Source organism: Pantherophis guttatus, chromosome 4 (genome assembly GCF_059756535.1).
Source record: "Pantherophis guttatus breed Tessera chromosome 4, ASM5975653v1, whole genome shotgun sequence".
Taxonomy (NCBI): Eukaryota; Metazoa; Chordata; class Lepidosauria; order Squamata; family Colubridae; genus Pantherophis; species Pantherophis guttatus.
Window position 1 is genome coordinate 92768266 of NC_142066.1, and position 27477 is coordinate 92795742.

General features: G+C 38.8%; 1 protein-coding gene and 1 pseudogene across 5 annotated transcripts in view; both read left to right on the plus strand.

Annotated features, from left to right (window-relative positions):
- GLB1 (galactosidase beta 1) overlaps nucleotides 1-27477 on the plus strand; it is a 196346-nt gene that overhangs the window by 146994 nt on the left and 21875 nt on the right. For 3 of the 4 annotated variants that reach the window (XM_034404139.3, XM_060683667.2, XM_034404141.3), the window contains 8 exons: nucleotides 7008-7129; nucleotides 7212-7252; nucleotides 8929-9041; nucleotides 11316-11390; nucleotides 13611-13700; nucleotides 17262-17369; nucleotides 20113-20244; nucleotides 26974-27198. In XM_034404139.3, the coding sequence (XP_034260030.3) occupies nucleotides 7008-7129; nucleotides 7212-7252; nucleotides 8929-9041; nucleotides 11316-11390; nucleotides 13611-13700; nucleotides 17262-17369; nucleotides 20113-20244; nucleotides 26974-27198 (906 nt within the window). The remainder of the gene's footprint in view (nucleotides 1-7007; nucleotides 7130-7211; nucleotides 7253-8928; nucleotides 9042-11315; nucleotides 11391-13610; nucleotides 13701-17261; nucleotides 17370-20112; nucleotides 20245-26973; nucleotides 27199-27477) is intronic. The other variant, XM_034404140.3, reaches the window with a different exon arrangement.
- LOC148114233 (uncharacterized) lies at nucleotides 537-2049 on the plus strand (annotated as a pseudogene). Its single transcript, XR_015734238.1, has one exon. The product of XR_015734238.1 is annotated as an uncharacterized LOC148114233 (transcript).

Here is a 27477-nt window from a genome sequence, read left to right on the forward strand (position 1 = left end):
CAAGGTGTGCGCAGCACCAACAAGTGCCAGACGAAGCACCTGCAAGATAGTAATAGCACAAGCAATAACTCTGTAGAGTGGTTTACAGAGTCAGCATATTGCTCCAAACAGTCTGGGTCCTCATTTTACTGAACTTGGAAGGATGGAAGGCTGAGTCAACCTTGAACCTGGTGAGATTTGATCTGCCAAACTGCTGGCAGCCGGTGATACTGCACTCTAACCACTGCACCACCGCGGCTCTTATAGATATGGCAAGAACAGGGGCACTTTGCTCCCGCTCTAGAATATGGAGCGAGTCTCCATCACTCGTCATCATCCTTACCTTTTCAGGCCAGGCGAGGAGTGACTGGGAGGGGAGGGCGAGGGGTGGGTCCAGTCAGTGGTGGGTTCAGTTGATAGGGAGCCATGGCAGGGGGATGAAAGAGCTTCATTTATCTGGTAACCTGAAATGACTCTTGATTTAAATATGGTAAAAAGCACCCAGAGAAGAAGAAAGAACAAGCAAAACAACAACAACAACACCTGTTTTTGGAAATGGTTCAAGAGGGAACACACACACACACACGAGACAGAGAGAGAGAGAGAAAGATGGGGGCGGAGCCTGACAGCCTGATGAGCCGGTAAGAGTTTTTCCCGGCTCCGGAATAGTGGGCCGATAAAATTTATCATCTAACTAAAATGGACAGAAAGTTGTAAAGGTCTATTTATGATTACCTGGGCCAACAGCGGAGGAAAAAAGAGAGTTGTTTGGGACAGTGAAAATCCGATAAAGAGTGTTTAAAGTGTGGGGCCTAATCGCTGTTGTTGGAATGCCACAGAAGAATGTTTGGAATTGTTTATAGACAGCAGCTAGCTTCAAGGAGTGATTAATAACTTTACAACCTCACACGGTTAAGCAGCCCATTTTATTACGGACAAAAAAGAAAAAAAAAATACCCGCTGGAAGCAGAAGATTTATTTGATTATTGCCCAGGCTTTGAAGATTTATGCCACCGAAAAAACAAAAAGGTGCTAGCAAATATAAGTGGCAACGTATCCATCCTTCAAATCACACCGTGGCACGATTAAAAAGACAATCTCTGGGTGAATCGGAGCAAGAGAGCTCAGAAAGTGAAACAATAATGGCGGCGAAAACTGGCTCACAGCCAGCAACAGTTGATGAACTCAGAGAAATGCTGACCAGCACTAAAGAGGCAATATTCAAAAGAATGGATGATTATGCAGAAAAAGTTGACAAGCGCATGGACCAATTAGCTATAAATATTAGTCATAATGATAAACAGATTAAGCTTCTTAGAGTGGAAACTGACCAATTAGGGAAACAAATGAGGCAGTTGGAAGAAAAGCACTCTCTGGAGTTTGATGAGCATGAGAAAAGGCTGATTTCTCTGGAAGATCAAAGCAGAAGATCATCAATACGAATTCGAAATTTACCAGAGATGACAGGAGAGGACTTGAGGAAATTGATCCCACGATGGTTTAAAGAAATAATCCCTAACTTGGCCACGGGAGAAGAGGACATTGAACGCGTCCACAGAGTGGGCGCTTTCAGAGCTGGATTTCGCCCCAGAGACATTTTGGTAAAATTTTCTAATTATTATAAAAAAGAGCAGCTGATGATGAAACTGAGGTCGTTAGCTGTGCTGGAGTTTCAAGGATCTACAGTTCAAGTTTATAATGATCTTTGTTACTAAACAATTAAGTGGAGGCGTAGCGTTAAATCAATCACCGAAGAGCTCAAGAGAAGGGAGATAAAGTACGCATGGGGATACCCAGTATTTATGAGGTTTATGTATGATGGGAAACAATATAGGATTACCTCTTTGGAGCAAGGCATTGAGCTACTTAAAAGTCTGGGGCTGGAATTGCAGGACGATGCTGTTCCTAAAAGTGCCAATGGTGGAGGAAGAGGAGCCACGGCAAGTGGGAAGTGAAATCGACAAGACTGAGATGATAAATCTGTAAAATATTAATACTAGAAGGCTTGCTGGTTCTGGACTGTGGGCTTCATCTCCCCCCACCTTTAAGGGAATGGCTGGAGCATTAGGCTACTGGGGATTTAGTGGGGGGAAAAGAGTTTGGGGAGATTTTGGGGTGGGGGGTGGGGAAGGGGGGTAGGTTATGAGGGTTATTTAGTTGAGGTCGTTTTGTGTTTTCTTATATGTTGGTTTAAGTTAAAGTGCACAAGGGATCGTAAAGAATTTGTATGTGCTGAATATGGATAAAACTATAAGAATTACAATACTCAATGTCAAAGGTTTGGGGGCAGTAGTGAAAAGGAGGAGAATTGAACAATTGTTAAACAAGGAAAGATCTGACATCATTTTCTTGCAGGAAACTTACCAGGATAAGGAGGGAATAAATGAAGTGCGTCTGAAGTGGTCACTCCATTATGAAAAGTCACTGGGGACTTCAAAAAAAATGGGGTGGCCATATTGATTTCTAAAAGAACTGGATTTATTATGGAGAGTATAAAAAAAGATGGGCATGGTAGATTTATTATGATTAAAGGTCAAATTGAAAGTACAAAATATACGTTGGTTAATGTTTATGCCCAAATGCGGGACCTAGAGAATTTTTTTTAGAATTGTTTAAAGTAATAGAAGAATTTAAAGAAGGACATGTTATTTTAGGTGGAGATTTTAATATGGTTATGAATAATAGATTGGACAGGACCAATTCCACAAGTGCTGAAAGGAGGAATAATATCACCATTTAAAATAAATTAATAAAAGAAAAAGATTATGTGGATGGGTGGCATTTTCTTAAAGATGGGGAGCCCGGTTTCACATATTATTCCCCAATCCTATTCTAGAATTGATTATGTTTTTGTTTCTAGGGATATGGCAACTAAGTTGTGTAGAATGGAAGTGGGACTAATTAAAGTAACAGATCATGCGGTGGTTAGTTTAGACTTTATGGTAAAAAAAGACTATAGAGAAGCGGTTAGATGGAAGGTGACTACAAGGATTCTTAAAAATGAGAAAGTGGTTGAGAAAATGCAAAAGGAGATATCAGAATTGTGGGAAATTAATGAAAAAGGAGAAATAGCAACGAGAATGGTATGGGACACCATGAAGGCAGTGACACGGGGAATATGTATTAGGGAAGCCTGTAGTGTTAAAAGGCAAGAAACTGCATTACGGGAAAAATTAGAGGAACAGATTAAGAAATTGGAAAAAGAGTACTGGCATACAAGAAATAAACAGAAATTAATAGAATTACAAGCTAAAAAAAAAGAATTAGAGAATAAAAATTTAGAGGAAGTTCAGAATAATTTAATATACATGAAAAGATAATTTTTTGAAAATAGCAATAAAAATTCTAAGATGCTTGCCAGGCTGACACAAAAGGAGAAAGCTAAAAATTCAATAGATATAGTGAAAGATAAATTGGGGAATTATTGTAGTACAATGAAAGGAAAGTTAAAAATATTCCAGGAATTTTATCAAGAGTTGTACAAGGGTAAGGAGGTTAAGAAGGATAGAATGGAAGCTTATATTGGGAAATATATAAAAAGGGCTGTAGAAACAGAGCATAAAGAATTAATGGAAAGGAGTATATCGCAAAGGGAAATTGCAGAAGTAATTGAAAGTTTAAAGGTGGGTAAATCACCTGGGGTAGACGGATTAGGAACAGAATTCTATAAAACATTTAAAACATTATTAGTACCGAAATTATTAAAGCTGTATAATGCAATATTAGAAGGGGAAAAGATTCCAGAATCATGGGAGCAGTCGTTAATAATATTAATACTTAAACCAGATAAGGATCCGATGCTCCCTGACTCGTACAGACCAATATCATTAATAAATCAAGAAGCAAAAGTTTTTTCAACTATTTTAGCAAGAAGAATGAATAATTTTATAGGTAATTATATAAGGGAAGATCAATGTGGATTTGTAATGGGCCATCAAATGCATAATTTGGTAGGAAGAGTGTTAAATGTAATTCACAAGATCAAAAATCTAAAACTTAAAGCGGGGATATTAGCGTTAGATATCTTTAAGGCCTTCGATTGTGTGAGTTGGCAAGCATTAAAGATGGTAATAGACAGAATGGGATTTGGAAATAAATTTAAAGGTGTAATAGATCAATTATACTCCTGGAATTCTGCTTTAGTGGTAGTGAATGATGGAGTTACAGACAAGATACAACTCGCCAGAGGAGGGAGGCAAGGGTGCCTACTCTCACCTGTCCTATTTGTATTGGTTATGGAACTATTGGCCAATGCATTAAGAGATGACGGGGAGATAGAAGGGATAGGTAAAATAAAACTAAATATGTTTGGTGATGATACATTGTTAACAGTTAAGAATATAGTGGATAAGATAGAAAGAATTGGATGGCATCTAAAAGAATTTGAAGAAATAACTGGATTAAGAATAAATTGGTCAAAATCTAAGTTGATGCTGTTTAACTACACTAAAAGGGAAGAGAAGGATTGGGAAGGGAAGCAAAGCGAAATGAGAATTAAAGATCATATTAAATACCTGGGAGTTAGAATTACCAAAAATTTGGAGAAGTTAGAAAAGGAAAATCTAGGCAGCTTAAAGAAGGAGATTTTGGAAAGTTTGAATAAATATAAAAGGTTGAATTTATCATGGTTTGGAAGAATTGCCTTAGTAAAAATGAAGATTTTAGCAAAGATCAATTTTGCTTTTAGGATGCTACCAATAAAAATATCAGAATTAGAGTTAAACAGTTGGCAGAATATACTGAACAGCTATTGTAATGGGAATAAGAAAGTGAGGATAAATAAAAATAAGTGGTATCTAAGCCAAAAAAAGGGGGGTTTAGGACTCCCAAATATTAAATTATATTATGTCGCTAACAGGCTCAGACATGTTATAGAGGCAATTTTAGGAATAGGGGAATTGGAATGGTTGGAAGTTAAATCTAAAATTAAAACCAAATTAGAATGGAAGTTGGAAAATATATTTTTTATGGAAGGTGGAAAGAAATGGGCTGAGAGCATAAGCAATCCACTCCTGAAGTTTCATTGGGAAATTTGGAGTAAATATAAAGGGAAGTTGCTTCCGAAGAACTCTCCATTATCACAGGTAGTAATTTTGGAAAAGTTCCCAGGGAATTTGAAGAATAAAGTGAATGAAATTCTAAAAGAGAAAAATAAAATGAAATTAAGGGAATGGTTAGGAGGAATGAGGACACGTGGGGAATTGGAAGAGGTTCTAGGAGGAAAACGGCTGTCTTGGTTAAATTATAGCCAAGTGGAACAATGGACTAAAAATGGACTAAAAGAGAAAATGGAGAGTGTAGAGAGTTAACAAGGTTTGAGGAATTAATTGAAAAAAATCAAACTGTAAAGGAAGAAAATAAAGGGATAAAAGGCTTAATGAGTGGAATCTATAAAATATTGTTGGAGGAAGAGGAGAGGGGAAATTTAGGAAAGATGGTATGGGAAACCGATTTGAAGATACAAATAGGGCAACAGAGTTGGGACAGAATTTGGCAACAAGGAGTGTTGAGAAATATGTCAGTAAGAATAAAAGAGAATTACTACAAAATGGTATGGAGGTGGTACTTAACTCCGGTTAGATTAAGCAATATGAATCAGCACTATTCAGATAACTGTTGGAGAGGCTGTGGGGAAAAAGGAACGTATTTACATATGTGGTGGGATTGTAAATTTGTGCAAAAATTGTGGAAGATGGTGTTTAAGGAGATAGAAGAAATTGTAGGAATAAAGGTAGAAGAGGCACCAAAGGTAGCATTACTTTCACTATTGGAAGATATAAAATGTAAAAAAGAGACTAAAGAATTGATAATAAATTTGTTGACCGCAGCAAGGTTAATGATTTCTAGGAACTGGAAGACACAAGGGGTTTATAGTTTAGAAGAATGGTATAAGGAAGTATGGGATATTGCCATAAATGATAAATTGACTTGCAATATTAAAGTAAGGAGGGGCATAATGAAGGTAAACGAATTCAATGGAATCTGGAAACAGTTCCTAATATATGTGTTTTCTGGAGGAAGAGGGATACCACCACCAGAAGAAGCCTTAAGATTCTGGAAGCAGGAATGATCCCGAGGGGTGGGGGAGCACTCGTTGATTGTTTGTATTCTGTATATTGTTATATATTATATATTATGATTCATGTATGTTATGTATGTTAATTTTTTTATATGTTAATATAAAATATGGAAAAAAAAGAGAGAGAGAGAGATGAGAGAGAGAAAGATGAGAGAGGGAGAGAAAGAGAGAAAGAGAGAGACAGAGGGAGAAAGAGGGAAAGAGATCTGTTTCTCACAGAAAACATCAGGAGCCACAAAACCTGGGGAAGCATGGCTGGGGGGGTCATCGTGTGACTGGGTGGGAGTGAGTGACGTCGAGTTGGCCATGGCCACCCAGATTTTGTGGCTCCCGGTGATTTCTTTTCTGTGGGAAACGGGTCCAAATGGCTCTTTGAGTGTTTAAGGTTGCAGACCCCTGGCCTAGGCTATCTTTATAACAATTTGTTTTTCAGATCCTCAAATTCATTGCATGAAGTGCCATGTTGAACTTCAGTGACCGGTATGAGAGAGTGAGCGTGATAATACCAAATTTAACACACCTGCTCCCCCTTCACACCTGAGACCTTGTACCACTAACAAGTCACATGACACCAGGAAGGGAAAACGGCTACTTGGGCCCTTTTTGGACATTATCACTTAAGGGTGTACTCACTTTTGTTGCCAGCAGTTTAGACATTAATGGTTGTGTGTTGCGTTATTTTGAGGGGACAGCACATTTACACTGTTATACAAGCTGTATGCTCACTACTTTACATTGTAGCCAAATGTCATTTCTTCAGTGTTGTCACATGAAAAGATATTCTTAAATATTTACAAAATGTGAGGGGGTGTATTCACTTCTGTGATATACTTTATGTAGTTAAATGTGTAGCAGATAGATCTCTTGAGAAGCTTTTTATTGTAGATTGTTATGCATTAGTTCTTTATTTCTAATATACATTTTTTAAAAAAAGCTTTTCCATTTTTAGGTCAATTCTGAATTCTATACTGGTTGGTTAGATCATTGGGGCCACCCCCATAATGTTATACCGTCACCAGCCATAGCAAAAACTCTTAGTGAAATCTTGGCACATGGAGCTAACGTTAACCTGTAAGTTCATTGATATCTGTTTAAAAGAAAAAACAAGGTTCTTCTGCAGCATCCTCGATTGCTTTTCTACTTCTTTTTTCAGATATATGTTCATAGGAGGCACTAATTTTGGCTACTGGAATGGTAAGAAGTGTGCATGTAACTGCTTATCCTATAATTAAAAGATTTTCTTTTTTCTAATCCTAAAAACAAGAACATGTACTATATGTCTTCTTAAACAGAGGAGTAGAAGAATTTTGGATGGAAGAAAATAGAAAAGTCATCGAAGGGAGTTCTTTTTGTTGGGGTTTCAGTTTCCAGAATATAGCACAAGTATCATCGGATTACGAGAGCAATTGAAACAAGAATTTCTATCACTAAGCAATGTAGTAATAAAGTGCTATGTTATGTGAGTCAATCACTTAGCAATGGCAATCCTAGCTGCCATAACCCCAGGGCTGCACAAGTGTGCATGTGCCATTGGTGTGCTCTAGGCAGGCTCTGGAGTATGGATGGGGGTGCTTTGGGCAGGTGCTACAGAGTGCAATGGACAAAAATTGGCAGGAAGGAGAGTGAATTCTGACTTCCCGCTGATATTGCTTATGGAAGCTAGCAAAGAACATTGGAAATTGTTATCTCATGACTGTGGCCTGCTGAGATGTACTCACATAAGCCAGGCATCAAGTGCCAGCTCACAGTCACGTAACTACAGGGATGGTCAGAACTCCAAAGACCTGTCATAGGCCTATTAGTTCAGCAGCACTGTAATTTTGAATTGTTGCTGAACAACTGGTCTTAATCCAAGGACTATCTGTATGAGTAATATCTAGCTGCCAGGCACTTAGGCTAAAATTACAACAGGGACTGACTCTCTTATTTAGATGAAGCCAGAGAGTTAAATAGAGTGAGACATTTTATTTGGAACATTGTACTCCCCCACCCCCGAAGTATAGGCTTTCACCTACTTGCTCTATATTTTGCCATTTGAAATGGTTCACTCCTTTTTCCTTGACCAATAAGATAGAGTCAATAATGACTAAAGTATGATTTTCTTTGGTACATTTTCTGATTCATAGTTCTGTATCATACAGTTTGACTAACATTTGCTGAAAGTTATCAATGTTTAACTCCATTTTTCACACAGAATATCCATATTTCAAGCTTGGTAATTTTTGTCATGCACTTTGTCATAGTCAACAAATGTATAAATATGAAAAATTTGTCTATTGAAGAGCAAAAATATAATCTGCACATATCTACTACCTGGTGTAAACTCCACCATCTTATCAAAATTTGCTCATAGTCATTTCTTTCAACCATAATTTTGCTAAAACCTGTCCCAACACTCTTGCAATCTAGATCCTATAGTTCTGATATCACTCCTTCTGTATATGAGAAAGATAATGATGTTCTTCTCTACTATCAAATATGGCTTTAGTCAATCAAGGTTTTTAGCACAATACCTCTTAGTAAAAAAAGAAATAAGAGCAAACTAGGATTTCTAGTCATATCTATGATTTAAGCAATTATTTTATATGAATGATAAGGACAATATTCATCACTTTGGATGCTTTTGGGCCAGTATTTTACAAATCCAATCAAAGTTTAATTTTATTCTAAACATGTTCGTGCTTTTACACCAAGCTAGTATCTAAAATATAGCTATTGCCTTGCAAGTCAATATACCAAAGCAGGTATCTTATCAGCTATGAAGTACATGCAATCTATTGACACACTGAGGACATTATAAAGTCTCCTAAACCTATATAATTCATTGGAGGCAATCAAATACCCAATTTACAATCTGCTTTTTCTCACAGGAGCCAATATACCATACATGGCACAACCTACTAGTTATGATTATGATGCCCCATTGAGTGAAGCAGGGGATCTTACAGAGAAGTATTTTGCTCTCAGAGAAGTTATTGGCATGGTGAGTTTCTTTTTGAAACATCACTTCTATATCTTACCCTGGATTTATTTTGACTTCTAATTTAGTCACGAACCTAAAGTACCTGCTCTGGGCTCCATAGTAGTCTGATTCAGTCATTAGATTTAATGACAAAAATTCAGGTGAATGTATATGCATGTGCTGGGCCTTAAAAATCCCAAGGCCCAATAGATTGCAGCAAATAGGCACAGGAAAAAAAAACTAACTTTTTTCTGCCACCAGGTGGTTTTCTGGATTTTTCCATCCTAAATGTGGGATGATTATTTTTTTTCTACAGAATAATCATTTTGGTGAGATATGTGTAAGAAACATCTCCAAAGTTGGTCCTCAAATTATTAAATTAGTCTAGATTCTAGATTTAAAGTCATCATAGCAGAAATGAAAAAAAAATGGAATTCATGGCAGCCTCCTCATTGTATATAATTATTACCAATGTAGTGAAGATGTAGTGAGACTACAATTGCCTTAAATCCTAACCATTTTGGCTAGGAAGTGATGGTGCTGGTAGATTTAGTCCCAACAAATTTCAAGGGTTCCAGATTGAGTAATGATACCACAGCAACCCAAGATCATATAAGCTTATTTACACAAAAATGAGAAAATTGATTCTTCAAATTCTGAACACTATATATATAGTGTTATATATAAGAATGACACCAGACCCACACTCACGAAAACCACACAGGATGTCACCACCACACATCAACGCAAAAAGCAAACTCAAACCCACACTGATGATGAGGCATGACCACAAACCAGAAGCCAGACCACAGCTGCATCATTAGCCACTTTAAACCCCTCCAATCCATACATGAAGCAAACTGACACCCACCATGAAGATGTGGCACGACCACGAACACGAAGCCAAACAACAGCAACACAGCTCACCAGCTCAAATCCCCCTGCAACTCAGACTAACCCGAGCACAACCAAGCCCCCACCCAAACAGAACACACCCCCATCCAGAGCACAGCCAATCCCCCATCCAATCAGAGCATAGCCAAGCCCCCAACCAATCAGAACACACCTCCACCCAATCAGAACACAGCCAAGCTCCCACCCAATCAGTTCACACCCCCACTGGCAGTTAAAAGGAAGAAACAGCTGCGATCACACATTGCTCCTAGAAGCATGAAGCCGAAGACACCAGCCTGAAGATGACAAGTGAGACTTCGTCGAAACGTCGCCAAAACACTTCCAATTTTATGCGGGAGAAAACCCAAATAACCAAAGACCTACATATATATACAGACAGACAGACAGACATACTAGCTGTGGCCCAGTCTTGTGGGTATACAATATTTTTTGACCGACTGCCAATAATGTCCTTCTGTAGCTCAGGTCACGCCTACTTTGTCTCCATCATAGTTTGCCGCGGGTGTAAGAGCTGGTTTCCCGGCTTGCCGGTATAACCGCCTTCACCTTCACAGCTCTCCACACCACAGGTGGCATCGGAGTCCCTGGCAAAGGTACGGCATACTCTGTTAGTCAGGAGGACACTTGGTGGCGGTTGACATTTCCCGCCATTTTGCTTGTGGGTTTGGCGGCGGCGGCACTGAGGGGAAAAGACCCGGCTCGCGCCTACCATTGTGGTGCTGCAACGTTAAAGTCCAAAAAGATAGTATAACGTGTTGCTTTTACGTCCAACAGATGGCGCTGTTTTTCAAAAAATGCAACGTTATGTCAAAATTTCAAAGCAATCGATGAAGAACTTTTGGAGATTTACGATTTTGAACAAACGAACATTTATATATATATATATATATATATATATATATATATATATATATGACACTTCACGTCTTCCTACTATTTGGAAACCTGCTCTCATATATAGACGAATCTTAACACAAAATATAAAACATAAATCAAGTGTTAATCAAAAAGCCTGTATGGCCACAAGTTCCAGCCAAATCACATTCCAGCCAGCCACAAAGATGAAAAACCGACCATACACCCGAAGCCAAGCCAATAAACACAAACTGAGACTCCCAACCAATCAGAATGAAAAGGTGAAGCCATCCCAGACTACCAGCACCAGATTTGAAATAGTAACGGCAGTTACAGCAAAAGACCCTTCACATAAGCCTGATGATGGCAGATGAGATTCTGTCAAAACGTCGCTTCTACCCTTTTAGGGATATGTTCACAATTACACAGGAAGAAATGAAATATTAACTGTACACACACACACACACACACACATATATATATATATATATATATATATATATATATATTTCATTTATATTTCAGTACAAGGATTTGCCAAAGGGGCCTATACCTCCAACAACTCCTAAGTTTGCATATGGAGAAGTTAAATTGATGAAGGTAAATGTATATTACATAGTAATTTTTTTTATTAAGTTTTTATTGTTAAAGAATTATAGTACAATTCCACCTTTCCGGTTTCATGGTGTTGATATACACATACATATACACATACATAATATTTGCTTATTATTTACATGGTATAGCCTCGTTATCTTAATTTAAAAGGTACTGCCCATAGGATTTCTTACTTATGTTATCCTTAATACCTATTATTACATTTTATTTACATAAACTTGCATCCTTACTCCATTTTATTTCCTACTACCGGTAGTACGACTCCTTTCAATATACTCATTTAGTTAATCATCAAATTGAACTTTAGCTCTCTCCGTCTTCACTTCAATTTTCTTTTCTCTAATCACTCATACCACATATCCCACACGCTATAGTAGTCAGTTTCCTCTCTATCATTAATTTCTAATGTCATCTTATTCATTTCGGCACATTCCATTATTTTCCTAATTATGTGCTCTTTGGATGGCAACTTTTTCCAATGTTGAGCATAGGAGATTCTTGCTGCTGTTATTATATGTGTGATAAGATACTTCTTCTTTCTTGCAAATTCTGTCTTCAAGATTCCCAGGAGAAATATTTTTGGTTCTAATTCAATGGTATCTCCTATTATTTCCGACACCCATTTACAAATCATCCTCCAGAATTCTTTGGCTTGTGGACAGGTCCACCAACAATGATAATAGGTACCTTGCTGGTGGCCACACTTCCAACAGTTTGAACTCGTGTTTGGGTAAATTTTGGCAATCCTGGCTGGTGCTAAGTGCCACCTTATATTGATTTTCCTTGTAAGTTGTTGCTCTGGTCATTTTGAGATTGTTATTCCAAATTTGGTCCCACTCATTCAAATTTATGGTTTATCCGATATTTTGGCCCATGCTATCATTGGGTCCTTAACCACCTCCTCTATCAAGTCATACTCTACCAGATAGTTATACAATTTAGCCAATAATTTATTATCTGTACCCATCTATACCTTGTCAAAACCATTGATGCCTGTCTCTATGCCATATTCTTCTATATCTTTTTTATATCGCGATTTAATTTGTGCATATGTCCACCATTCTACGTGGGTGCCCTGTTCTTTCAATTCTTCCATTGTTTTGAGGTTTCCTACCCCATCTAGCATCTCTTTATATTTTACAGTTTTGCCCAGTTCCAGAACATTGGGGTATATTATTGCCTCCATTGTGGATAGCCATCTGGGAATTTTAGTATATTGTTTTTGTCTTATTTCTCCCCATGTTGACATTAGTGTGTCCCTTATTTTATGTTTATGGAAATAAGTTCTTGTTCTTTTCCCTGTTTCCCAAAGATAAGCATGCCAACCCTTCTGGAGGTCATGGCCTTCCAATGTCAGGATTCTTTTATTTCCCAGAATTGCCCACTCTTTTAACCATACTAAGTTTGCTGCTTTGTGATAAATTTCCCAGATTGGAAGTCCAAAACAACCCCTGTCTTTTTTGTCTTGTAGATTCCTGATTGCAATCCTCGGTTTCTTCCCTCCCCAAATAAATTTCCTAATGGTAGAATTAAATTCCCAAAAAAATTTCCTATCTAATTTGACTGGAGCAGTTTGGAATAAATACAGCAATAGTAATATTACATAGCCATTAGATTTGCATAGTCATGAGTTGGGAAATTTTGATTTAGCTATTATGAAGTTCTATTTTTAAACAAAAGACAAACAATCATTTGCTTTGTAGTGGTGCTTTAGAGATTGGAGGTGGAAAATTTGAACTTTGTCATGAAGCTTAAAAAAATGGAGCTCTTCTTTTACAGTGTATAGTTGAAAAATGTGCAAGAACCCTGAAAAAAAGTTTAATTAGAATTAACACATCAGGGAATTTAGTCTCGGGAAAGAATCGTATCTTCAGGATAAGGTTTACATTTACATTATGGCAATAAAGTTAATTATAAAATAGCTCTGGAGGAATGATATTTTTTTTCACTGAGTTTTCACATTATTCCTACATGGAACTGGCATCATTCAACATGATTGTGTGAGAATTCAGTTAAGAGTATGAAAACAGCTACAGGCAGGAGGCTGAAATGGTTTCTATACATACTGTATACTGTTGTATATCTTAAATAGATATCTTCAGAACAAATTCTGATAAATATTTATGTAAGCATTGTTTAGAATGTGTTGTTGTTCTGCATTTATTTCAATGCAAATTATACTCTGTTTTTGCTCCATTACAGGTTGGAACAGTGACTGAACTGCTGAATGATTTTTCCCCATCTGGACCAATTAAAAGCATGTATCCTTTGACATTTGTTCAATTAAAGCAGGTAAAAGTTGATATCATTTTCTTGGAAATAGTTCCAAATTTCATTAATTTAATTTGACTAATCATAAATTGCCAGTTCAAATTGTTGAAGACTTTTTGGGCATCCAGAAAAACAAGGGCCACTTGTTTCTCTGGATGTGCTTCATAATACTCCAAGGTGTCAATTGGAGGTCAATACTCCAAGGTGTCAACAATACAATTATTCTTGTATTGTTTCTTATTTGTCTGTCCAGAATGAAACCATTTTATTGGGGTGTATAATAGTGTTTAATATTTTTTTCATCTTCCCTGCAATTATACTCATAAATATTTTGTAGTCCGCATTTAACAAGGATATTGATCTGTAGTTTTTAATCTGACTTTTATCTGTACCTTCTTTCGGGAGTAGTGTAATATTTGCTTCCCTCCATGATTCCGGTATCTTCGCCTCAAATAGTGCTTCATTACAGATCTCCAGTAATGTTGGTTGTATAATTTCATCTACTTTTTAAATATTTCTCCTGGGAGACCATCCGGGCCCAGTGTTTTATTATTTTTAAGTCTCGAAATTGCCGCTCTCAACTCTTCTATTGTTATTTCTTTGTTAAGCATTTGTCTTTCATCTTTCCTATTAGTATAGTCTTTTTTTCCCTTAAGTACTTATCAATCTTCTCTACTGCTATTTTTTCCTTATTATAAAGATCTGTATAATAGTCTTGTGCAATTTTCTTTTTCTCTTCCTCGTTATTCTGGATGTTTTCCCTCACATCTTCTAGTTGTTGAATGATCCGTGCTTCTCTTTCTTTTTTCAGTTTGTAGGCTAACCACCTACCGATCTTATTAGCATGCTCAAAGTAAAACTGTTTGGAATGTTTTAGATTTTTTGCGATTTCTTCTTGTTCTGATAGATTCAACTTATGTCTCAGTAGGATCAGCTTCTCTTTAGTTGACTCATCTCCTGTTTTTAATTGAAGTTTCTTTTCCAAATTATCTATTTCTTCCCGAAGAGTGTTATGCATTTCCCATTTTTCCTTGTTTTTCTTTGCATTATAGGTTATTGTTATCCCCCTTATGTAGGCTTTCATGGTATCCCATAGATTAGGTAGGGAAGTATGCTGTTTTTTATTTTTTTTGAAAAATAATCCCAATTCTTTCATTGTCCTTTCTACATACTCCTTTTCATTTAATATTTGTGGATTTAACATCAATCTTCTAGTTCTTCTTCTTGGGCCTTTCCATGTTACCTCAAGGAGGTTATGATCTGCCCATGTATTGGGAGAAATCTCAATTTTCCCTACCTTAATCCTAGCTCTTTATTCATCCATAACATGTCTATTCTAGACCAAGATGCATGGGGATTAGAGTAGAAGGTATATCTATTTTCTTTGGGATGAAAGGTTCTCCTTATATCTATTAAATACAATTCCTCTGCCATGTTAAAAAATGTTTTGGGTAATGTATTTCTTTTCTTCTTATTGTCTTTGCTACTGACATGGTCATTTTTAATATCTATTATCCCATTGTAATCACCTACTATACATATATTTCTGTGGCCTGTCGTAATTACCTTTTCGTGTAGTTTTTTATAATAATCCCTCTAGTTTTTGTTAGGCGCATAAATAACTACTAACAAGATTGATAAAAACCCTCTCTTTATTTCCACTATAAGTGTTCTTCCTTTAGGATCCGCATATATTGGTTTAGCTATTATTCCTCCCCTCACATATATTGCCATTCCCTTCTTTTTCTTATCAGATAGGGCTGCATATAGTTTCCCTAACTTGCTGTACTCTAAATGTCTTTCATCCTGTTTCTGGATATGAACCTCCTGAAGGCATATTATATCTACTTTTTGTTTGACTAACTTTGCAAAGATCTGTTTTCTTTTTGTTGTCACATTTAATCCATTCACGTTTATCGAAATAAGATTCCAGTTTTCCATTCCTTAGGTTCTCTGCCTAATATATCTCGATATCTATCTGCCTTTATAACCCTTTGAGTTCTTATTTTACTACCCTTTGTATCTCGATTATCTCTCTCTCTCTCTTTGTTCTTCTTTTCTGGGGCTCCTTCTTTAACGTCTCGTTGTTGTGACATTGTTCTTCCTGGCTTGTAGTCTCCACTTCCTCTTTGCTGCTCTGCTCCTCTTCATTTCCTGTCAGTTAGTCCAAAAAGTCTTGAGCCGTCACTAAACTATCTATTTTCAGTTTTTTGCCTTGCCAAGTGATAAGCATCCCTTCCAGTAATGTCCATCTGAACATGATATTACGTTTGTTCAACTGTACGGCTAGAAAACGATAATCTTTACGCAGCTCTCTTACTCTTCTGGGAACTTGCTTTAGGGTTATGATTTCTTTCTCCTTATATATCATAGGTTCTTCTCTTGTTATGTTATATACTATTGCACGAACCCTTTTTCTGACGAACCTAATATGGATCTCTCTAGGCAGTTTGTGTCGTCTGGCGTAATTTGTCTGGATTCAGCATATCTCGTCTATTGCTGTTATAATTTCTTGCTTATCCCTTTGTAGGGCTTCCGCAATAATCTCCACCATTACTTGTCCAAGGTCTTCCTCTTTTGCCTCAGTCACGTTTTGGAATCATAAATAAAACGCTGCCCTGTCCATTTCGAGTTGGATTACTGAATCTTCGAGATCCTTGTTCCATGCCATCATCTTTTAGTCTACCTGTTCCAATTTTCTTTCGTTTTGCTCCGTCTTGGCCTCTACAATTTTTATCTTTTGTTCGTTTTTCTGGATTGCTTCTTGTATCCCATTCATTTTGCTGTCTAAATTCTGGATATCAACTTTCATCTCACTATGACTACTAGACATCGTTTCCTGCATTTTAATCATAGTCTCTTATATTAGTGTTAGGGTGGCCTGCATAGTCTGCATAGTTGGGGCTGTGGTGGATTTTTCCATCTTTAATGACCCTTCAATCGATCTTTGATTTGAGGGAGACACCATTGTTATTGTTGGGTTCAAAGCAGTTTTCTTCCCTGCCTTTAAGGTTGTAGTAGTGAGACTAGTTATTTCTTTCAATAGTTTACTCTGCTCTCCCAAGATCTTATAGATATTTTTCCACACTATCATCCACTGTTAACTGCTTATTTTTCCTTGTTATTGTTTCTCGTGATTGTTTTTGATATCACAATAAAAAGTGCCAATATAATAAAAAAGAAAAAACAGGTATCTATACTCTATATATTCTATATTAATATATTAAATTAATCACGATGTCTCAAGTCACTGCACAGATCTGTCTTTATCACAGACTCAAAATCACTACTGACAATATTAAAATTCCTATTAACAATTACATAAATCTGTATCTCAAATTAACTCAATCCTCTGAATCTCAATTAATACTGTAATAGATCTGATAGATAACTAGTATCTAAATTATCTATTATCTCTATTATCTAATTTTTATGTCTGATTATTCGGTTTGAGACCCATTTGTGTTTTCCAATTGCAATTGTGAGATGGCTATATAAATTGATATAAATGTAGCTACATTATAAAAATGCAGTGCTTGCTTAAAATAATTTTTAATGTTTGTCTTTATTTTATTCTTCAAGTATTTTGGATACGCATTATACAGAACAAAGTTACCAAGAAACTGTAGTAAGGAAATTCTTTCTTCATTTGATGGCATTCATGATCGGGCCTACATCTCTGTGGATGGGGTAAAGCACCATATCACAACTGCTTTCTTGTGGTTATAGCTATGATTACATCATCATCTATCTATCTATCTATCTATCTATCTATCTATCTATCTATCTTCTATTTATTATTCGCTGAGAGATTATTCTGTCTCCTGTATGTAATGTAATAATAATTATACAAAAAGAATGTCAAATAAGTACTGTCTTCTAAGTAAGATCAGTTCTGTAATGCTTGGTGAAGGCTGTTTATTTCCTGATATGGTCACTGATGGATAAATTTGCTTATATTGTTATTCATACATAGTTTAATTTTATAGTGGTTTGTTAACAATGTTAACACTGTTCTTAACTTCATTTTGCTCTGTTAGGCAAAGTCCAAGATTCAGAGGCTGCTTCTTCATTTTATCTAGTAGTCTCCTTGTAGAAATGTATTAAAATAGTTTCTTAGAAATATGCCAATACTGTGGATTAGTATAAATTCAGATGGATGGGTCTTATGATTCTACTGTCACAATAATTTCTGTTTACTTTCCATTGCTATGAAAAGCAGTGCTATGGATCCTAGATTTATAACTGCAAAATACTAATGTTAGTGTATCAAGGTATTCCTTCTCTGCAGATTTAGGGCACCTAATGAAAATAATGTCGAGGTCATATAGCCATGACAATATACTGTACTCATAAAATAAATGGCAGTAAACTTAAATTGTTTACTTATCAATATCATAGGCAATTGTGTTCTAAATGATCTGTTCTGATTGTTTCCTAAAAATTAGAAGGAATGCATTGAAATGCATATTTTCTGAGATGGTGCTGAGCCAAAGCCATGTGTGCTCTCATGTCAGTGTTTTAACTAAAGATACATGAAGAAGATTCTCTCTTGTCCTTTAACATTGTGCTAGCAATGAGAGAAGCAAGGAAGTGGTGGATTGATTTAGACTGTATTTGATTTCAAATATGGTTATGTAACTTTGGCTGGCAATAGGTTTGAAATTGATTTGAACAGTGACTATAAGTATTATTATCAAAGCAGGTTGTGATGCTACACTATGTTTTCTCTGAGATTAAAAAACAATCAATGGAAGGAGAAAAAAAAGAGGATGTGAACTTGGCAAGTGTTCATTATCCTTCAATCCTGGTTGAAATCATTATGTTTGGAATCTGTGTGTTTTTGCTAAGCATCGTATCTATTCACTGACTGGTCCATTGCACTACTTTGCAGAAGGCAGTTTTACCCTCAACACACCCCCCTCCAAATTTCTTCTTTTAGTCCCTGGCTCCTCTAACTATTGTTGCTGAAAATCGGTGGTACCGTTTCTCATCAATTTGAAGCAGAAGAACCGAGAAACCGTCAGATACAGTACAGATGGGAAGTTCCAACTGGACTAGGGGTGAACTATTCAGGAGAAAGATATTGTCTTAACTCAGTGTGGAAGGCAAGAAATTTTTACACCAATGTACTAAAGGCTGGATGCCCCCAGCCCCCAGAAGCTAGAAGGAAGACTGAAGCAGAGGGGGCAACAAAGGGGGAGAAGGAAGAATCGCTGGCACAGGCCCAAAGGGGAGCTTTGATTACTCAAGAAGATTTAATACAACTTTCAACTACTGCTCAAGCTTTGGAGGTATTCGACAAAATAGAAGAACCTAAGGATCAAAGACAGACCCGAGCGGCAACCAAGCGTCAAGAAGAATTAAGATTGCAGCAACTACAGATGGAAGGAGGAGGGAAGGGGGGGGAGGAGGGATGGGAAAAAATTGTTGTAATACTTGTTAAAACTTTTTAATTAAAAAAAATGTTGAAGCAGAAGCTAAAAGTGTAGTCAAATACTACAGTAGAATTAATAGATTTTTTAAGAGCTAAGAAACACCCAAATCCTCTCTTCACGTATAGCGCTATGCATTTTGCATCACTGTTCCACCTATGTAGTTCTTTTATTTCTCAAAAATGTTAAAGTGAGCCCAACAACCTAAAGATTTCCATCCTTTTTTTATCAAGGAATAGTAGAATATACTAAATCCAATAAAGAGGTCTTGATATATACCAAGAGTGGTTTATGACATCAGTTAGAAAAACAAAGATGAATTTTTGACTTTAAAAAAGAACAAAACAGTTTTTTATATTTTTTATACACCCACCATGCTTATTTGTTTTTTGTCAATTATTTAAACTTTCTGACCACAGAGGGTGGGAAAATTTGAATTTCTTCAGAAGTACTCATTTTATTTAAAGAAAACACCTGAATGAATTATATAAATGACTATTATAATTTTGATTCAAGTCATATGAATTAACACAGTTGTCAGCGTTTCAATGCTGGCATAGAGAGGAGAGCGAGAGATAAACTCTGAAACTTTTGCCTGCTAAATCCCTTTGAAGTCCGGTTGTCGTGGAAATGAGGGGAGGGGGCACATTCCTGGGAAATGACGAGGAAAAGAAGTCTGAAGAATGACTTGGAAGACAGCCAATGAGAAGCAGAGATTTGGAAAGGGAGGGATTGGGGGGCAAAAGGTCAGTCTTGTCCGCACGGAGTCATGATCCGGTGGCTGTTCTCAATTAAAGAAAGATTTCCTTAAAGATTGGCAGTTTGGAAATTCATTTAATTTTGAGATAGCATCGCAGTCTGACAAGTTGGGGATAGGCACTTTCTAAAACCTCCCATCAAAATGCAGATACCTCTGAAAAAGACCCTAGTGGATAATGATATAGCTTTTGTACTGTGTCTTGTTTTGGGTTTAACTTTAAAATATATTGTTCATTTAGATTCCTCAGGGGATTCTTGAAAGAAGGAAATCCTTGAAATTGAACATAACTGGGAATGCAGGTGCCAATCTGGATTTGTTGATAGAAAATATGGGTCGAGTCAATTATGGACGATACAACAATGACTTCAAGGTATAGTTTCAATTGTCTTAAATATCCAGTCAACTATAAACTTGCTGGATTATTTGAACATAAAGCAACACTTCTAATACTATTGAGTGAATATTATAGAGGTATAGTATTTAAAGGAAATAATTTGAGTTTATAGTTTGAGAAGAAAAGAAAAAGTTTTGAGATACTATTGTATCTCTTTAATTAAGAAGAAAACTATACTTGACTAGTAGTCCAAAAATCACTGCTGTCTTTGGCAGATATGTGAGGGTGATTTGAAATATGCATAATAAACAATTAACCAAGCCTTATATGCCACTGGCATGGATCTAATACAGCCAAGATGCAATACAATGTTTTATGAAGAGGTGTCAACAGGTAGCTTCCTTTGGAAATGTGAACAGTTATTCAGATAATGTAGTTCTTACAGGCTTGCTAGAGGAGTACAGATCCTCCCTATCATCCTTTGTATTTACATTATCTAAAGTAAATTTGAAAGTATCAGTAGGTGTGTTCTTCTGGTTCTAATTGTATTCTGAAGATTTGCCGTCTGTACCAACCAGTTTTGGTGCTGATTAGTTATGAAGTAATTTTCTCTTTCCAGCTCCTTAGTGTCTTTCAATATCAGGGAACAATCTCCCAGTAAGTTTGGCATAAAAGTTTGAATATAATTTATTTTACAATCACAGAAGTTTATTTTCTCCACGTCAATCCTTTTATGGATTGCCTTTGAATGGATTTATTATTCAGAATGTAGTCGGCTGCCAACTCTGACTTTGATGGCAAGGAGAAGTATATTACTTTTATCAGTTGAATTATGTACAATTTGATATTTAAATGTTTTACATATGCACCAGTATTATTATTAAGGAAAATATAAAATATAAATTAGTCTTAGTCTCTCTCTCTCTCTCTCTCTCTTAAAAACTCTTGCCACTTTTGGAGGCAACCTTGCTGTGATACCACAAACTACAGTTTTAGTGAAAAATAGAAAAAGCAGAAAAAGAGAACTTAATGGGTTTCTTTAAGGAACATAGCTTTCATGTGTTCAACTGCTTCACTACAGGATGTGGAAACTTGCAAATTATATTGTACCATGAAACTTAAAATGTAAAGGTGAGATCAAAATCCTAGATTAAATTTATTTTACAAAGAATCTTTAAAAATGGAGCTTTAGAGGAGATGCTCAGGTATTGATAGCTTTTGCACTTGAGCTATTTCTGTTAATGTTGTAAGCTGCCTTCTAAAGTAACATCTTTGATGTTACTTGGATAAATAACTTAGATAGCTTGAAGTTTAGGGTGGTTCTTAATTTTAATTTAATTTAATTTCCAATTTATATACCGCCCTTCTCCCTGAGGACTCAGGACGGTGTACAGCCAAGATAAAAAACATAGAATACAAATATTTAAAAACATTTAAAAATATATATAAATTTTGGCCCGAAAGTTAAGAAATCACAGACTGATTAAAAGAATTTAAAAATTTCTTCTTAAGCCAACCCGGCTTGCTGGAAAAGATGGGTTTTAAGGGAACAACGGAAGGCATTGAGGTCATGGATTCTCCTTATCTCCGGGGGCAACTGATTCCAGAGGGTGGGAGCCCCCACCGAGAAGGCCCTCCCCCTGGGGGTCACCAGCCTACATTGTTTGGCTGATGGCACCCTGAGGAAGCCCTCTCTGTGGGAGCGTACGGGTCGATGGGAGGTTGTCGGTAGCAGCAGGCGGTCTCGCATATAGCTAGGCCCTATGCCATGGAGCGCTTTAAAGGTGATAACCAATACCTTGAAGCGCACCTGGAAGACCACCGGGAGCCAGTGCAGCTCGCGCAGGAGCGGTGTTACATGGGAGCGCCATTTTGCTCCCATCACTACCCGCGCTGCTGCATTCTGGACCAGCTGGAGCCTCCGGGTGCTCTTCAAGGGGAGCCCCATGTAGAGAGCATTGCAATAGTCAAGGCGAGAGGTGACGAGGGCGTGAGTGACTGTGCACAAGGAATCCCGATCGAGAAAGGGACGCAACTGGCGAATCAGGCGAACCTGATAAAAGGTCCCCCTGGTAACAGCCGTCAGACTGTCATACAGGTATTGTCCGAAATCCTCCGCCCTGCCTTCTAAGGGATCCTCCCACACTCCCGGATGGAGCAGGGAGTGGGTCACCCTGTGCCCTAAACAGGGCGGCCGGACGATTCCCTGATGATGCAATAGAGGCGGAAAAGTAGTTAGACTTTGCCGTCTTTATCGCCACTAGGTAGGCCTTAATATGCGACCTTACCAGTGTTCGATCAGATTCAGCGAGACTGGCCCTCCAACTGCTCTCCAGGCATCTTTTCCGGCACTTCATTTCCCTCAGCTCCTCAGTAAACCAAGGAGCCGCACGGGATCGGCATTGGGTCAGAGGCCGCAAAGGCACAACTCGGTCCAAGGCCCCACCAGCCGCCCGATCCCAGGCGGCTACCAGGTCCTCGGCCGAGTCATGTGCTAGATCCTCAGGAAATGGCCCAAGCTCCGTCTGGAACCTATCAGGATCCATCAGGCGCCTGGGGTGGATCCATCTAATTGGGTCCGCCTCCCTGCGGCGAGGGGTCGCGGTTCGAAGATCTAGGCGAAGGAGTGAGTGGTCAGTCCATGACAAGGGTTCCATGTCTATATCCCCTATAACAAAACCACTCAACCACTGGCCAGAGACAAAAATCAAGTCCAGAGTGTGACCTCCCCTGTGAGTAGGGCCATGAACTAACTGGGTCAGGTCCATGGCCGTCATGGAAGCCATGAACTCCCGAGCCACCTCAGACGTTTCACCAACGGATGGTGAAATTCTTAGTATATGTAGTAGGATTTTTCCCAATGATTGTATCACTTTGACTCAAGAAATGCAGCCACATTACATTTCTGAGAGAGAATATGCCATTTCAGATCAAGCTATTCCCCAAATTCTCATTCCCTTGAATCAGTGGTGGTTGCTACCGGTTCTCCCCGGTTCTTGCAAACCAGTAGTGGAAATTTTGAGTAGTTTGGAGAACTGGTAAATACCACCTCTGCCTGGCCCTGCCCCCAATCTATTTGCTGCCTCCTGAGTCCCAGCTCATCGGCTAGAAGGAAAAAATCAGGGCTCACTTGACAAAGATGAGGAAAAAAAAACAAGACACCTTAACTTTAAATTGAGAAACCAAGAAGCCTCCCAACTGATTGGCTAGAACCGATCCGCTCCTTGTAAACCGCTTGGTGGTGGTAGATTGGCAATTTAGGCCAAGCTGCCTGAAAGCAGTTTTCAATGTTCTCGTGGTGGCAGAGCAGCAAAAAAACTGTTTAAACTCTTGCCGCGGCACTTCAAAGGGCTGCCCTACAGTTGATCAGCGGTAAAAGGCAGTGTGATGGTAGAGCAGTGCGCTCCAAAAACAAATGGGTAGACCGGTGCCTCCAAAAATAAATAGGTAGACCAGAACGCTCCAAAAACAAATGGATAGACCGGTATGCTCCAAAAATAAATGGGTAGACTGATACAGCTCTTCAAGCAATTAAAAGCCTGGTAGACCAGTACCTCTGCTAAATCCTAAAGAATTGCTTGTCACATGACCATCAAACCATGCCCACAAAATAAGCCACGCCCACAGAACCGGTAGTAAAAAAATTTAGAACCCACCCCTGCCTTGAATCCACCGACCTACAAAATCTCCACCTTATCATGATTCATTTTTAGTATATTAAGCCACATTTATCCCATCATAGCACTTTTCTGACCTTGCTCAACTTTTTCTGATGCAGATACAGTATTATGAAGTAGACCTGAGTGTTATCACTTCAACATATTAATGAAAGTAGCCTCAAATTCCTAATGAATATCTCTTTCCCAGTGAACTTATATATTTGTCAGCCTCATGATGCTTGCTTGCTTTCAGCTGCCATTGTAATGGGAGGGGGGAGGTATTGTAGGTATTTGGGAGTGGGGGAAGCGAGCTGGTGGAGATGTCTCGAAAAAGGGAGGAAAATTCTCACTGTCTTTTTAGCAGCTGCGGAGAGAGCTGATAACTGTCAAGGTCAACCATCCTGGCATACCAGATAGATGGGGCCGCCTAAAGAAGTACCCCATATGACACCTTGGGGAGATGTGGATTGGACATTTACCTTGGGACTGTTGGGGGAGGGATTTGGGGGATGCTTTCAATATGTAATTTTCGCGCCTATTGCCTCAGATTTTGCTTTTCTTTCACTGCATTCAGTTTATACTCAGTAAAAGTACCTTTCTCTACAAACATGGAATTGGGGTTTTTCTTTCTTGAGCTTTGAACGGAGGCAAGCCTAACAATATTTGTTAAATCACATCAGAGAAAATATGCCTTGCAACAATCTTGCACAAAGTTTTCAGATATCAGAAATATACTGTGTTTCCCTGAAAATATGACATGTCCCGAAAATAAGGCCAAGCCTGATTTTTGGGGTGGGCATATATTTACCCGAAAATAAGCTCTAGTGAAGGGGTGGGCATGGCCAGCACAGGAGGCAGCCCTTCCCTTCCCTGGTCACCTCTGGGCTTCTCGGCCCCTTAATCGGATCAGCTGAGCCACTCAGGCCACCATTCATGAAACAGCTGATTCATGGGTACCCGCTCAGGCCACCGCCTCCAGCAAGCGCAGCCACTTTTGCAGTCAATTGTGGCTGCAAAAGAAACTGGAGGCCAAGAGATGCACCCCACACGCCTCGCACCCTCCTTACCTAATGGTGACAGTCACAGCAGGCAACCCTGTCCAAGGAACAGCTGCCTTATGGGTGCCGCTCTGGCTGGCGCCTTCAGCAAATGCAGCCACTTTGCTATCGATTGTGGCCACTTCTGCAACAGGAGGCCAAGCGATGCACCCCATGTGCCTCGCACCAGCCTTCCGAAAGGTACTGTAGCAGCAATTATCCAGCAGCTATTTACAATTCACAATTTTTTAACCCTTATTTCATCCCGACCCATTTTATCACTGGGCATGGCAGGGTTTCTCGCGTCTCGCATCTCGTATTTCCCTGGCCCCACCCCTCCCCACCTGCCATCCCCAAATTGCATCCATGCCTGGCGAGGGGGCAGAAGAGATTACAAGAGGAGCCCTATCATGCTCCATGCGTCTCGCTTCTCCTCCACCCCATCTTCCACCTCTCTCAATAAAGAGCTGAGCACTGTGGAAAAGAGAGCCGGGTGGGCCCAGGCTTTGGGGATCTGGGGCTGCTGGGGGTTGCCCGGCGGAGAGGCGGGAGCGGGGCAAGAGTTTGCAAGTGATTGCTTCCCCTTTGTCTTCTCTCTTAAAAGCACTCCTTGGGCGCAGCCACTTCTGCAGCGGGAGCTTCACGCCGGCCTTCCGAAGGATACTCTGGCAGCAGCTATCCACAATTTTTAATCCTTATTTCGTCCTGACAGTACTGGGCCATGTGAGTCGGGATGAAATAAGGGTTAAAAAATTGTGGATAGCTGCTGCTACAGTACCCCTCAGAAGGCCGGCGCAAGGCTCCTGCTGCAGAAGTGTTTGCCTGCAGACAACGGCGAGACATATGACAGAGCTGCAAGGCAGGTAAGATGCGCGTCTCATGTCTCCCTGGCCCCTGGCGAGGGGGGGAGAAGAGACGGCAAGAGGAGTGATCCCCATCTCACTCCATGCGTCTTGCTTCTCCTCCGCACCACATGCCACCCCCCTCGATAAAGAGCCGGGTGCTGTGGAAAAGAGAGCCGGGTAGGCGCAGGCTTTGGGCGTCTGGGGCTGCTGGGAATCTCCTGGTGGAGAGGCGGGAGCGGGGTGGGAGTTTGCAGGCGAGGGGGATGGATAGATGGATGGATGGGAGGTGGGCAAGTGCCAAGAACGCTGGGAGATTCCCACCTTTGGTTGCCCCGGCGAACAGCTGACGAGCGGCTGTGTTGCACTGCCACAGCCGCAGTCACGAGGTGGCCACGCTTGCCGCCTCCTGCACCCCCAAAATAATAAGACACACCCCCCCCCCAATAATAAGGCCAAGCCCTTATTTCGGGGTTCAAAAAAATATAAGACAGGGTCTTATTTTCAGGGAAACATGGTAATCACCCATTTGAAACAATTTCCATGAATAGAAGTAGTATCATTGTGCAACATCAACCATAATTGGGTCGCAGATTTAAAAAGATCCAAATGATATGTGACCAAAATAGTCACCTATAGATTTCCCACCCCAGTAGATTGTAAGACCATGGCTGTCTTCATCCAAATAAACTGGTTTAAAGTGATAAATTAAGTTCCTTTGCAGGAATTCCTGTGCCCACATTCTTTTCCATTTTAATAAATTTTGTTAAAGAGAATTCTGTAAGAATTGTGTAATATAAAAAAAGAACATCTTAAAAGAATCAGTTGCTTACAGTTATGCAACTTTGAATACAAATCATATTTAACCACATTGAACTCTGAGAGAGGAAACAAGATCAATACAGTACCACTCCCTTTATCACATATGCCATTTATCTAAGCAGAGCAGAAATCCAATTGAAAAATATGAGTATAATCTATGTTTTTCCAGAGCTCCCAAATATCTACTATTCTCATGCATTCACCTGCATTAAATTATTTGAGTCTATGTAGTCACTAGATTGAGGGCTTCCAAATAAAGCTGTAAGAGTACAAAAAACCCAGACAGAAGGAGAGAGAGAGAGGGACAGACAGAGGAAGGAGGAGGGAGGGAAGGAGAGGGGAAGAGAGGGAATTGTAAAGCAGTAAAACTCTTTTTTGACATATTTATTAAACATTTATTTTCAGGGTCTGATTGTGAATTTAACTCTTGCTCAAGATATCCTTTTTGACTGGGAAATATATCCCCTGGACATTGACAGAGCAGTGCAAGGAGGTTTCAGTTATAAGATATCTGGAAAAAATGTACCAACGTATGAAGGGCCGAGTGTTTATACTGGCAATTTTTCCATTCCTAGTGGAATTCCAGATTTGCCTCAGGACACCTATCTCAAATTTCCAGGTTGGACAAAGGTACAAATTCTTTATTCATAAAAAGTTCATGTACAACTTCAAAATTCATAACAGACTTAAAGTATTTCTCATCAACCTCATTTATGGGTAAAAGTGTAAAGCAGCTTAATTGGAGTATATTGACAGTATTGGGATTATTAATTTCCAGTGCAAGGATTGAACAGCTGCTTAATTATAGAAATATTTAGTAGGTCAGCCACAAGGATTGATAAAGTTGGCAATATACAAGAAAGCAATTTGTCTTCAGGCTGTTACAATCAAATTAAACTAAAGCAGGGG